Below are 14,477 nucleotides of genomic sequence, written 5' to 3'. Positions count from 1 at the left end.
GGTCTTCTGTTAGTGCACTCTTAATTGCTGAGCCATCCCTCCAGCTCTAACACATCTTTAAAAACAATTATGTATTTTATTTTGTGTATGTGTTTGCTCAAGCTCAGGCTCAGGTTCGTGGAAAACTCTTGGGAGTCAGTTCTCTCCTGCTATATTGAGGGATCTGGGGATCAAATTCAGGTTGTCAGGCCCTACATGTACTTCCTTCTACCTGGTGAGCCATCTTTTTTTTTTTTTATTTTGAGCTGAGGGTTGCTAGGCAAACGCTCTACCACTGAGCTAAATTCCCAACCTGTGGTGAGCCATCTTGATGCCCTTTACATGTATATTTATATATATGATTTAACTGAATCAAATGTAAAACAGTAGGTTTCCACTATATGGCTTTTTCATACATCCTCCATTCTGGTCAACTCTCCTTCTCTCCCACAATTTCCAACACTCCTTTCTAATGGTACCATTTCTCATGTATTCTGTCTTACCACTGGACCTAGAGTGTTCCCACTGCTATCTATTGCTCACTCATATCACATTAGGTTTCTCAAACATATACTCCCATAACTCACAATCTTTGCCATGTTATAACCCTTATAACATGTTTTGTTATACATTTTACTTGCCAGACAGGGTCTTCAGTATCTGACATAACATATAACTAAAACATTAACATGTAAATTTCTAATAAGTTGCATATTCTCACCTGATTTGCTCTTTCCAGAATATTAATCAATTCAGTGGCAACCCTCCAATCATTTCTTGTGATAAGAGTAATTGACATGCCAGTCCGCCTTGAAGAGGGAAAAGGTTTATGTAATTTATTTTATACCATACTCATAATTCTGTTAATACAGAAAACAGAACAAAAAAGAAACCTAAACCTTTAGATGTGTTTTAGTTAATATCACATAAACAGCAATTTAGAATCTAAATAAAGTCATCCCTTTGCATTCAATGGAGTTGGCTCCAGGACCCCATGAGGACATCAAATCAGAGGATGCTCAAGTCTCTTACATAAAATAGCATCACATTTATACATTGTCCTGTATAATATAAATCATACCTAGATTACTTACTGTACAAGTGTACAAACACTCTACAAACTGATGTCATAATCTTTTATCTTGGGAACAAAGACAAGAAAAAAATCTATGTTCAGCACAGGCAGGTTTTGTTTTACATTATTTGTTTTTATTTTATGAACATTGGTGTTTTGCCTGCATGTATGTTTGTATAATGTGTCAGATGCCCTGAACAGATGTTACAGACAGTTGTGAGCTGCCATGTGGATGCTGGGCAGCCAGTGCTCTTAACCACTGAAACATCTCTCCAGCCCCACACAGGTACTTTTTAAAAAACATTTTTGATTTATGGTTGGTCAGATCTGAAACATAGGAATTCTGGGTTCAGAAGGCTGGTGGTATTTTCAGTTACTTTAAAAACAGCCCAAGGGTTCAACAGGGGTAAAAGGTTCTCTTCTTCTGTTAATGCAAACTTATACTTTGTCAATAACAATAAAAATAATCACTGAGCACAGCTCACAGCTAGAATGCTGCAGGCTTAAAATCTAAGCATAAACAATTACATACTTGGGAAGCTTAGGCAGGAAGATCACAAAGTTCAAGGCTTTTTGGTAAGGCTTACTGGCGAATTAGTAAGACTGTGGGGTAGGGAGCATGGTGGGGAAATACAAAAAGTTCAGGGATGTGGCTTAGTGACACAGTACTTTCTAGTATGTATGAGGCCTTAAATTCAATCCCCAGTGCTGCAAAAAACCCCAAACACACAGGGGTTGGAGAGATGGCTCGGCAGTTAAGAGCACAGGTCTTCCAGAGGTCCTGAGTTCAATTCCCAGCAACCACATGGCAGCTTACAATCATCTATAATGGGATCTTCTCATGTGCAGATGAACATGTAGACAAAGTGCCCATATACATAAATGGTCTTTAAAAAAAACAACAAAATTAAGTAACAACAAAAATGAAATACTCACAAAACCTACCATCAATAACTATAAACAAACAATTGAAAAAACTCAGATTACAAGAAGCCAGTCACAGCAGGATCTAGTTCATCCAGATAAAAAGGGATAAAAGCGTCAATTGGGGTCTAGAGAAGAACAGAACATTTACAAGAGAATAAAATGGGTTTGTGGGCAAGAACAGTCTCTGAGAGTGAAGGGAATCCAGAGCCAGAATTGGCTTCTCTCCTGGGTAGACCCAGCTGGCTTACCCTGCTCTCCCAGTGCGTCCCACTCTGTGTACATATTCTTCAATGTTCCGTGGAAAATCGTAATTGTAGACATGAGTGATATCATGGACATCAAGACCTCGAGATGCCAAGTCAGTAGCGATGAGTATTCTCACTTTACCTAAAGAGTAAAGGCAAATAAACACTAAACCTCTCTGGTAACAGCCAGTCCAAGACACGTGAAATTCAATTATTCTTATTATTTAATTAGATGATTATTGCTTATAGTGAAAGTGGAAAAGAAAGCTTTTTAAACTACTGGAAAGTCACAGCACAACATACCACAGTTCAGCAAATGGTTCTCCCCTCAACTATCTGAACAATGTGGGAAAGAGACTATGTTGGTGGTCTGAATGGAAATGGCTCCCATAGACTCCTATGTTTAAATGCTTGGTCCCTGTTGTAATTTTAGGGAGGGATTAGGAGGTCTGGCCTTGTTGGAAAGTGTACATTACTGGGGGAGGGCTTGAAGTTTCAGAAGCCTCCCACCATCCCTAGTACAGCTCTCTGCTTCAAGACCTCTCAGATGCTGCTCCACCTGCCTGCTGTCAAGCTCCTCATGATGATGGTGATGGGTCCCAAATAAAGCCTTCCTTTTATGAGTTGCCTTGGTCAAGATGTTTTATCACAGCAGTAGTGAGGTGACTAAGAATGTGGTGGTATTGTGTTCCCCGAAATATCGTGCACCCAAATAAACTTATCTGGGGTCAGAGACAGATTAACACAGAGGATAGGCAGTGGTAGTACACGCCTTTAATCTTAGCATTCCAGAGGCAGAAATCCATCTGTTCAAGGATACAGCCAAGCATGGTGACTCATATCTTTAATCCCAGGGAGTGATGGTAAGCAGAAAGGTATGTAAGGCGTGAAGACCAGAAACTAGAAGCATTTGGCTGGTTAAGCTTTTAGGCTTTTTTTTTTTTTAAAGATTTATTTATTTATTATGTATACAGTGTTCTGCCTACATGCATGCTTGCAGGCCAGAAGAGGACACCAGTTCTCATTACAGATGGTTGTGAGCCACCATGTGGTTGCTGAGAATTGAACTCAGGACCTCTGGAAGAGCAGTCAGTGCTCTTAACCTCTGAGCCATCTCTCCAGCCCGCTTTTAGGCTTTTGAGCAGCACAGTTCAGCTTCGGTTCATTTGGATAAGACTCAGAGGCTTCCAGTCTGAGGAAACAGGATCAGCTGAGGAACTGGTGAGGTGAGATAGCTGTGACTTGTTCTGCTTCTCTGATCTTCCAGCATTCACCTCAATACCTGGCCTAGGTTTGATTTTATTAATAAGACCATTTAAGATTCCTGCTACACATATGTCTTTCAGGTAAACTAAAATACAGTCTCTGCTTCAAGTCAATATTCTGACGCTTGTTCATGTATTGGTCTTTGTGGAGTTAGCTGGTTATTTCTCAGAAGCAGATTGATATTCAGAGCTCTAACTAGGTGAGGACAGGCTGAGAAATAGGAAATATGAAAAGGTATCACCACTCAGTCAAGCCTAGGTACTGGAATTCCCTGAAACTGCCACAGGCAGCAATTATAACTCACCTGTCTTAAAGTTCTCTAATGCTTTCTCTCGGTCACTCTGTTCTCTGTTGCCATGCAGAGACTCTACTGATATGTGTCGGAGAATCAGGTCACTTGACAAGTGATCAGCACTGAAGTAAAGAATAAAGTTAATGATCTTAAGTGCTTATTCTAATACCATCATCAACTAGCAAACAACTTCCCCATTGAAATTCGATACAGACACAGTCATGGGTAGTCAGTGGACTGCTGAGGATAATGGAAGCACAGACAAACACCTACACAGCTTTTCTGCTGACAAAGACGATGACTTTATCTTTAGGTGACATATTCTCTAGGAAAGTTTGGATATGAGTTCGTTTCTCTTCTTCTGTGGTGATGATTATATTTTGCTTCACTGTGCTAACAGCCTAAATAATTGAGAGATCACAGTACGTTAGCACCACCCACAAGTGGCTCAAAAATGCATCTGTAGTCAGTTAATACTTTGAAAATAGAAAGGTTGTGAGCATAGCAAAATTACTATTTCTACTCAACACTTACAGCTCAGTCTTTGACTTTTATCATTTATATACCCACACTGAGTCTGGAAACACATGAATGACCAGGAGGCATGCTAAAAGCTATTGACTACTGTTGTAAGAACAACCATCAAGTAATACTATGTTTGCAAGAATCATCTTCCTGAACTTTGCATATCAAACTTTCAGTGAGGGATGAGATGAAATATGACCTCAATTCAGTGAGTATTTTGTCAATTTTAATACAAAATTGACTAGTGTCATTTTTTAACCATAATGGAAAAAAAAGAAATCTTTAGATAAACTAGATTGTAGTAGCATTTACAGTTTTTTCCTGAATTTTTGCCTACTTTTTCACAAAGTATTAGTTTATATTTACTTTTTTATGCGTATGTATGTGGAAACATGAGTGTGGAGGCCCAAAGTTGACAGGATCTTCCTCAATTGCTCCCCCACTTTGATAATAAGGCAGGGTCTCTCACTGAACTTGGAGTTCTTTCTGAGTTTGACTGGTCTCACTAGTTAGCTTGTCCTGGGGATGCTGTCTGTGTGATTGCCACCATTTGCCTTATTTTTGACTTGGGTTCTAAGAATATGAATTCCACATTTGAGTGGCAAGCACTGTATCCACTGAGCCCTCTCCCCAATCCCTCTATTTTTACATAAATATATATATATACTAATGAGTCAACAAAATAGACATATCAAAATCAGCTATTTCTCCCTGGGAATTGAACCCAGAGCCTCATGAATGCTAACTATCTATTCCATTACTGAAATACATCCCCCTGCCTTTAACTATGTTCTTTAAGTGTAATTATAAAGTTTTAGTAGCAATAAAAACAAGCTTACAACTAGATCCAATGTACCAACATAGACAATCATTGGCTCTTTCAAATAAGATTGTGCAAGGCGGCGGACAGCATATGGCCAAGTAGCACTGGAAACAAAACAAGACACACCAACATCAAAACTTTATTATAACATGCTACCAAATTTCTTGAAGTATGCTGTGAACCATGCTACTCATGAAAGGCATCTTTGTATTTTTTTTTTTTTTTTTCCGGAGACAGGGTTTCTCTGTAGCTTTGGAGCCTGTCCTGGACTATCTCTGTAGACCAGCTGGCCTCGAACTCACAGAGATCCACCTGCCTCTGCCTCCCAAGTGCTGGGATTACAGGCATGTGCCATCACCACCTGGCCATCTTTGTATTTCTAATCTTTTAAACAAGTAAAACAAATTTACAGTTGCATTCTATTAAGAGTTGTCTAGGGGCTGGAGAGATGGCTCAGTGTTAAGAGCAATGACTGTTCTTCCAGAGGTCCTGAGTTCAATTCTCAGCAACCAAATGGTGGCTCACAACCACCTTAATGAGATCTGGTGCCCTCTTCTGGCCTGCAAGGACACATGCAGGCAGAACACTGTGTACATAATAAATAAATAAATCTTAAAAAAAAAAGTTGTCTAGTTACAGTCAACTACTGGACACAATCTTTACGTTTAATAAAAGGTTGTTTTTCATTTACTTATTTTTTGTTTATATTATCCAAAGGTTAAGGATGCCTATAATGGATTTTCATATGTAAAAAGGTAATAAAAGTTTAGTTTTATCTCATCCTTTATAAAAGTCAGAATGAACAAACAAAAATTAAAACAATCTATATTTATCATACAGTGTCAACAATGAAAACCAGGTGCTTAGGCCCAATACAAATAATTTTAAGTATATCGATCAAAGGCTATATAAATTTATACTTTTCTTCAGCATAAAGTAATGAAATAGGTCACCTTTTGTACCTTCATATACAATGAAATATAACTTCATTTTTTAAAAAATGGCAGATATGTGTCTCTCTTTCTCTCACACACATACACACAACCTACTGAGTTCAAATGTGTTGCCACATGCATGTGGGTATAGGGCTATTCACCTTACCATAAGCAACACACCATGAAGAAAACCAACTTTCTACTGGCAGCTGGCAACTGCCTTGAGTCCCCCACCCCCACCCTGTTCAGTCCATGCTAGAATACTGACTACATCAATTGTATGCAACTGCTTGCCATATTCGGAAGACAGTTTTACGGTGCGCCCTGACCTCTGGTTCTTACATTCTTTCTGTCCCTCTTCTGTGACATTTTCTGAGCCTTGTGGGAGGGGAGTCATACACTATTCTTTAAAACAAGATTTACTTTCATTATTTTAATTATATGTATATGTGTGCATGGATGTATGCTTGTTACTGCAGGTGCTCCTACAGGCCAGAGGCATCAGACTTCCTGGAAATGGAGTTCCAGGTGGCAGTGAGTCACCTGATGCAGGTGCTGGGAACTGAATCTGGGTCCTCTGCATGAGCAACAGCCATTTTTAATCACTGAATCATCATTTCAGCCTCCATACCTAGTCTTAATAATTAAGACAAAGAATATAGGCCTAGAAAGAATTATTCTTTATAGATCACACAATCTCAGTTTTATATCAAGAAAGGCAATCAGAAATCAAATATTTATCTCTAAAGATAAGTGATCATTTATTCAACATAGGATCTTTCCATGAAATGCAGCTTTCATGTAAAACCCATCCTGAGTGGCTCAAGCAGATGAAAACACTTGCTTTCCTGACTCCATTCCCAGAACCCACATGGTGGCCAGAACCTACTCTTGCAAGCTGTCCTCTGATCTCTCCATATATGCCACAGTGCATGCACACAAACAAAAATAAACAAAGCTGGGCAAGATAGTGCATGCTTTTAATTCCAGCACTTGGAAGGCAGATCTCTGTGAGTTTGAGGCCAGCCTGGTCTACATGGAAAGTCCCAGCCTAGGCAGAACTACATAGTGTCTAAAAAAAAAAAAAAAAAAAAAAAAAAGTAACAAAAATAACAAAACCGTCTATTATGTATGAAAGGTGTAACAGTCAAGGACAAAGTAGCAATTGTTACACTTAAGAATCTCAAAATACTTTCAAGTAATGCTCTGAAAGATAGTTGAGCCGGGCATGGTGGTGCATGTCTTTAATCCCAGCATTTGGGAAGCAGAGGCAGGCCAGTCTAGTCTACAAAGTTAGTTCCAGGACAGCCAAGGCTGTTACACAGATAAACCCTGTCTCAGAAAAACAAAAAACAAACAAGCAACCAAAAGATAGTTGAGAAAGCAACTTAATAGAATAGATTTTAATCTACTGATTTATTCTGATTACATAATTAGGCATATTTACCTTGTCATAATAGTCTGCCGGTCGGGGCGTACATCTAACAAAATCTTCATTATCTGGGGTTCAAATCCCATGTCTAGCATCTTATCCGCTTCATCTAAAACCTGTATTCAAAATGAAGAATGTGGCCAATCTCATATCTAAATACTTATTTTCCCTATTACCTAAAAAACTTTTCAGATACCAGAATAACTTTCTGTGGACATAGAATCCAGATTGATTTGTTTCACTTGATTCCCAATTGCTTCTGAATGTCTTAACTTTCCTACTCTTTACTATGATAAACACAATGAGAAAATAGTCCCAGAATATAAAGCACTATAAAACAGCCATCCTCACCCCCATTTTCTACAAATTCTATTCTTTTTCCTCCCAATATCCCAAACCCTTACTCCATGATTACCAAATAGGTTACACTTTTCAGGTTGACAAAGTTATTCATTTGTAGGTCATTCAATCTTCCAGGAGTTGCAATAATGATGTCTACACCTTTTGAAACATCTTGTATTTGTCCATCTCTATCGCCACCACCATATACACAAACACTTCAAAAAAGAAAATCCAGAAGTTCATGTTTAAGCAAAGAACATCCCATCATAACTCAAAGTCACAACTAACCTAAGCATTGTGGTTACAGGATAAGATGAAATAGAGTATCTATCTGATGCTTTTAGGAGTAGCTACCCCTTTGTGGAAACTATCCTTTTGAAACTATAACTTTTGAAAGCTTACAACCCAAAAAATGATATTTAAGAAGCCCAGTATTGGCATATTCCTTTAATCTAAGCACTTGGGAGGCAGAGGCAGAGGCAGAGGCAGAGGGATCTCTGTGGCAAGCCTAATCTACATAGTGAGTTCCAGGATAGCTAGGGCTACAGAGAAAAACCCTGTCTCAAAAAAAAAAAAAAAAAAAAAAAAAGGTTTGAGGAAAGGTTTAATCCAACGTAAACATTACATAATGCATACACATACTAAGGCATGACATGGTACGTCATTAATATGCATGATTTTGTTGTTGTGTACCAATTGAAAATTAACTTTTAGAGCTGGGGGTGATAGCTCAGTGGTTGAATACTTGACCAATATGCACAGATTGTGAATTTGGACCCAAGAAACACACATACACTTTAAATAAAGTTACTACAAATGTGTAGGTGAATATAACACTTATGTAGAAATGGCTTACCTTTTAAGATCACTATATGAATACTTAGAACATTCAGCTTCTACTTGAAGGGCTAATTCCCGGGTGGGTGTAAGGACTAACATGCCCGGTCCATTTCTTTGTTCTCTAGCTCTTTAAAAGGGAAACAATAATATTAAGTTATTTGTCTTAAATGCATGACAAGTTCATTAACTGCAAGTCTTGTAATGATGAGTACCAAAGATGCAGAAAAAAGTTCTAGGGCCAGGCAGTGGTGGCATATGCCTTTATTCCCAGCAGTTGGGAGACAAAGAGGCAGGTGGATTTCTGTGAGTTCAAGGCCAGCCTGGTCTACAAAGCAGATGCCAGGATAGCCAGGACTGTTACACAGAGAAACCATGTCTCAAAAATTCAAAAAAGTTCCTCCTGTTGACTTTGTTTTGTTTTTTTTTTTAAATAAATAATTTTTTCTTTATTATTATGTGTTTTAAATTTTATACATCAGCCATGGAATGGTTCCCCTGCCCTCCCCCCTCCCACCCCCATCCCCACCTTTTCCCCAGCCCCTCCCCTCCATTCCCATGTCCTCCAGGATCAAGGCACCCCTGGGGATTCATTTAAACCTGGTAGATTTAGTACAGGCAGGTCCTGTCACCTCCTTCCAGACTGAGCAAAGTGTCCCTGTGTAAGCCCAAGGTTTCAAACAGCCAGCTCATGCACTAAGGACAGATCCTGGTCCCACAGACTGGATGCCTCCCAAACAGATCAAGCTAGTCAATGGTCTCACTTATCCAGAGGGCCTGATCCAGCTAGGGGCTTCACAGCCTTTGGTTCATAATTCATGTGCTTCCATTCGTTTGGCTATTTGTCCCTGTGCTTTGTGCAATCTTGGATTCAACAATTCACGCTCTTGCAGACCCTCCTCTTTCTCGACAGTTGGACACCTGGAGCTCAGTTATTGGATGAGAGTTCCAAGACGACTGTTAGGGTGTTTGGCCATCTGATCACCAGACTAGGTCAGATCAGGCTTTCTCTTGACCATTGCCAGCAGACTACAGAGTATATATCATTGTGGATTTCTGGGGACCTCTCCAGCACTCTGCCTATTCCTGGTCTCATGTGGCCTTCATTTATCATGGTCTGTTATTCCTCATTCTCCCTTTCTGTTCTTGATCCAGCTGGGATCTCCTGCTCCCCTAAGCTTTCTTTCCCTCAAATCTTGCCCTTCATTACTCCCACTGTCATCCAGGTTGTTCATGTAAATCTCATCCATTTCTCTGTCATTGGGTGATCCTTGGGTCTTTCCTAGGGTCCCGTTTTCTAGGTAGCCTCCCTGGAGTTGTGTAGCAGTCTAGTCATCTTTGTTTTAGACTTTGGTTTATTAATCACAATTAACATACCTAAAAAATAAGCTGCTGTGTATAAGTTTCTATAATTTTTTATTACAAAGGCAGAGGCAGAGTTACCAAGAAATGACAAAAGCCAGAAAATAAGCCACATATACCATAAATACACTGTCCCAAATACTTACTTGTTCATTTAACATGACTTTTTTTAGCATTTCAAATGAAATGCTAAATTTTTTCTCATTGAATAGAACTATATTGAACAATATATTCATATAATTTTAATTAAATAACATGATTTAGGACAATTTAAACAATTTGATTCCATTTTTTTATTATGATTTTTGGTAGACATTGTCTATTGCTTCCTAAAATGGTTTTATGAATGTATACTTCATCAACATAGCCATGTGCAGCCTGGCCAAAAAGAGGCATCACTTTGAACCAATGCAAGAAATGACAGGAACTTAATTATAGTTTTGGTTATGTATTTATTAGATCCCTAATATGAGAATAGAGCCAAAGGAATTCTTACAGTGGTTGAGAGTCTAGATGGATAAATCCGGGCATTAAGTAGGACAGTGTCTTCCCTGTTCCAGTTTGTGCTACTCCAATAAGATCTATTCCTTGCAGAACTATTGGCCACGCCTGTGACTGAAAAGGAATGATAAACACTGAGACAAGAATCACAGCTCCTCTTGCCATCTGTTTGTGCCCTTTAGCTCCATGTTTTTAAACACATCTTATGCTAGTCATTGGCAGTGCTGGCAGGAGGTACTAGGCACATGCTTTGAAGACTGCTTTTCCCTGTTAACTTCTAACAGACATTATCTGGGGGGAAATGTTAATGAAATATTGAAGGAAACAAAAGCATACCTGAATTGGTGTAGGTTTTTTAAAGCCTGCTCTTTTAATATTTTCCATCACTTCTGGGTAACTTTGAAAGGCATCTTCAAATTTACATATAGGGTTGGGGATAGGACGTTTCTCACCATCTTTCAAGTCATCACATGTTATATTAAAATTTTCTCTCCTTTATAGAAAATACAAGGATTAGTGGATTTGCTCAATTTACTCAAGAAAGAAAACTATTTCTTACAATCAGTTCAGGTAATAGCTGGAAAGGCATCTGCAACTGATTCAAACCAGACTTTTATAATTCTAAGGTGATATAGACTAAGAAATGGAGGGCTGGACATGGTGGCACACAACTGGAATGCCAGCACTTGGGAGGTGGAGACAGGAGGATTCAAAGTTTGAAGCCAGCCTGGGATATACAGACTCTGTTTCAAAACAAGTAAACAAATGAACAAACAGGAAGAGAAATAAGAGCCTGTTTCCTTCTTAAATGAAGGTGCAGAAGTAAAGGAAAACCTAATTATATGGGTAAATGAGTGAATGACTATGGAAAATAGAACCCAAATATGTGCATTATAATACAAAACTAGACTAACAAATAGTCCTAAGATTAGTTATTTGACCAAGACTTAGCATTATCTCAATCATCTTTCTGCTACATCTATTTTTATTTATTTATTTATTTGTTTGTTTGTTTGTTTGTTTGTTTATTATTTTTTGCAAAGCCTCATGTGGCCTTGGCTAGCCTCAAACTTCACATGTAGCTTACAACGACCTTGAACTCCTGATCATCCTACCTCAACCTCCAAAGTGCTTCGGATTACAGACACGCACTACTATGCTCAGCCTTTATTTTTAGAACAGACTTATTGTCTTTAAGATTTGTGTCAGTTTTTAAGGTTGTTATTAAGGGACTGGAGAGATGGTTCAGTAGTTAAGAGTAATATTTGCTCTTACAATGGACTGAGGTTCAGTTCCCAGTACCCACATGGTGGCTATTAACAGTTTATAACTCCAGTTCCAGAACATTTAATGCTGCCTTCTGGCTTCCTTGGGAACCAAATGCATATGGTGTATCATATATATATATATGTATGTATGTATATATGCAGGCTAAACTCTCATAAACCATAAAAAAATCTTATGACTTCAGATAAGAAGAGTTTAAGAAATTATTATTTGCTTTATAGCAGACAGATAATTACAGAAAAGCATACCTAGTTAAAATTTAGACAACAAACTGACTGGAATGTCCAGCTCCAATTGATATATCTATAAGAGAAGCCCTCTATCTTAGCCTAGGGAAACCTCACCAAAGATGAAGTGTAAAGTGTGAAGAGTCAGAGGATTAGGGCATCTTTGGTGAAACTGTGTCTTGCAGATATGAGAGGGGAAATGCACCCATGAGATCTCAACTATGTGACTCCTAAATAAAGACCTGAATAATTACACCAGCTGACATGCCAAGGTTGATGGGGGAATGTCCTAAGGTCCTACCCCTAAATGAAGAGCTACAGGCAATGACTGTTGAGGAAGAATCAGTCTTCCCCAAGGACAAAGGCCCTAAGCGGTTATCTAACACCAAGTTAGAAAACATACATATAAGCAACAGTAAATGGACTCAGCGGGTTGTATAATTCATGTAACAATGATATGTAACAGTAACAAAGAGGGAAAACCATGAGTTTGAGAGGGAGAAGGGACACACAAGGAGTGGGAGGGAAGGGGGAAATGATACAAACATGGTACACATTTGCGAAATTTTTAAAAATTAAAAAAGAAATTATAGTGCTGGCCAGATGGCTCAGTGAGTAAAGGTGCATGACAGTGAGTTTAATGTTCCATCTCTGAGACCCACAGAGTAGGAGAGAAGCATTTCCTGCAAGTGACCCTTTGGCCTCCATATGTGTGCCATGCCAGGCATATATAAATAAGTATAATTAAAAAGTAATGGGTTTCGTTGAAAAAAATTATTGTATTTAATTTTTTTAACCTTTCTACTTTTCACTGTTAGCTGGGGATATAGCTCAGTTGTAGAGTACTGGCCTAGAATGCATGAAGCCCTGAGTTCACTCCTAAGTACGACGTAAGTTGGGCATGATGGTGTACCCTTATAATCTCATCATAAGGAAGGTAGAGGTAGGATGATAAGAAATTCAAGGTCATCTTCAGCTGCATAGTAACTTTGAGACCAGTCTGGGAGGCCAGTCTCAGGGAAAAAATTATCAATTTTATTTACTTTGTGTGTATGTGTGTGTGCATGTTGGGGGTGGGACACGCACCTGCCACAGTGCCCATTCAGAGGTCAGAGGACAGCTTGCACCTAGTGGATCTCAGGGCGTCAAACTCAGGTTTCCAGGTGTCATGGCAGGTGCTTTTACCTGCTGTGCCATCTTGACAGCCCCCCAAGCCCCTCAATTTCCCAGTATTGGAGACAGAATTCTCTAAACTACTATCTAATATAACAGCATCACCCACGAGTGACAATTTAAATTTGAAATTAAAATACAGTCATGTCAATTAATGTTGGGGGATACCTTCTGAGAGATCACTGATAGGCAATTTCTCTGTTTCATAAACATGACAGTGTACTTACATAAACCCATATGTGACTGTCAAATATAACCTGGCCTTTATAATTTTATGTACTTCAAAAATTATGTTATTATTCTATGTGTATAAATGTTTTGTCTGCATGGGTATAAGTGTCCCACAAGTATGTCTGGTGCCTGTAGAGGTCAGAAGAGGATGGCGGTTCTCCTGGGACTGAGTTACAGATGATTGTGAGCTGATGTTCAGGTGCTGGGAATCAAACCTGGGTCCTTTAAAACTCTTAAACTCTCTAGCCAAACCTGGCCTTTAAAAAAAGATTTATTTTTATTTTATGTTTGTAAGTGTTTCAATTGCATGTACGAAAGGGTACCATGTGCATGAAGTCTCTGCTGTGTGCTGCTGGGAACTGAACCTGGGTCCTTTGCAAGAGTAGCCAGTGCTTTTAACTACTGAGCCATCTCTCCAGCACCTTAATCTGGTCTTTTCAAAGTGTGTATGTGTATGTGTGATTGTGCAGGACAGAGGTCAACCTCAGATACTGTTCCTCTGGAGGTGTGCACCTTCTTTTTTTGAGACAGGGTCTCTTATTGTCCTCGAGCTAAGTAAGTATGATAGGAAAGCTAACTGGCCATCAAGCTTTAGTGATCTGCCTGTCTTCACTTCCCCTAATGTTCACTAAGCCAGATTATTATTTTTTTTTGACTAAGCCAGCTTTTATGTTCTAGTGATTAAATTCAGATCTTTCTGCTTTTGTGGTAAGCACTTTACTAACTGAACTCTTTCTCAAGCTCCCTTTCAAAATTAATTTTGGTTTGGAGAGATGGCTCAGTGGGTAAGGACACTTACCAGTAAGCCTGATGGCCTGAATTTGATTCTTGGAACCTACACAGTGGAAACAGAGACGTGACCTGGCAAGTTTTCTGACCTCCACACACAGGATCTAACCTCTATCCCTGGCAGGAGTACCACTCCCCTCCACCCACATACACAAATGTAATAAAAAATAAGTAAAAATTTAAGTTAGCCCACAAAGCAACGGGTGTCACCATGATGTTCTCCTACATT

General features: G+C 39.0%; 1 protein-coding gene across 1 annotated transcript in view; it reads right to left on the bottom strand.

The window, feature by feature from the left end:
- Positions 1-14,477, bottom strand: part of Ddx43 (DEAD-box helicase 43) — a 32,211-nt gene that overhangs the window by 3,844 nt on the left and 13,890 nt on the right. The window contains exons 6-15 of the mRNA XM_036191797.1: positions 10,878-11,034; positions 10,537-10,655; positions 8,698-8,808; positions 7,915-8,056; positions 7,515-7,615; positions 5,149-5,236; positions 4,058-4,185; positions 3,797-3,906; positions 2,230-2,368; positions 701-788 (exon numbers count right to left, since the gene is read on the bottom strand). Of these exons, the coding sequence (XP_036047690.1) occupies positions 701-788; positions 2,230-2,368; positions 3,797-3,906; positions 4,058-4,185; positions 5,149-5,236; positions 7,515-7,615; positions 7,915-8,056; positions 8,698-8,808; positions 10,537-10,655; positions 10,878-11,034 (1,183 nt within the window). The remainder of the gene's footprint in view (positions 1-700; positions 789-2,229; positions 2,369-3,796; positions 3,907-4,057; positions 4,186-5,148; positions 5,237-7,514; positions 7,616-7,914; positions 8,057-8,697; positions 8,809-10,536; positions 10,656-10,877; positions 11,035-14,477) is intronic.

This window comes from Onychomys torridus, chromosome 7, assembly GCF_903995425.1.
Source record: "Onychomys torridus chromosome 7, mOncTor1.1, whole genome shotgun sequence".
In the NCBI taxonomy this organism is placed as follows: Eukaryota; Metazoa; Chordata; class Mammalia; order Rodentia; family Cricetidae; genus Onychomys; species Onychomys torridus.
This window is presented reverse-complemented; position numbering and strand designations above follow the sequence as displayed.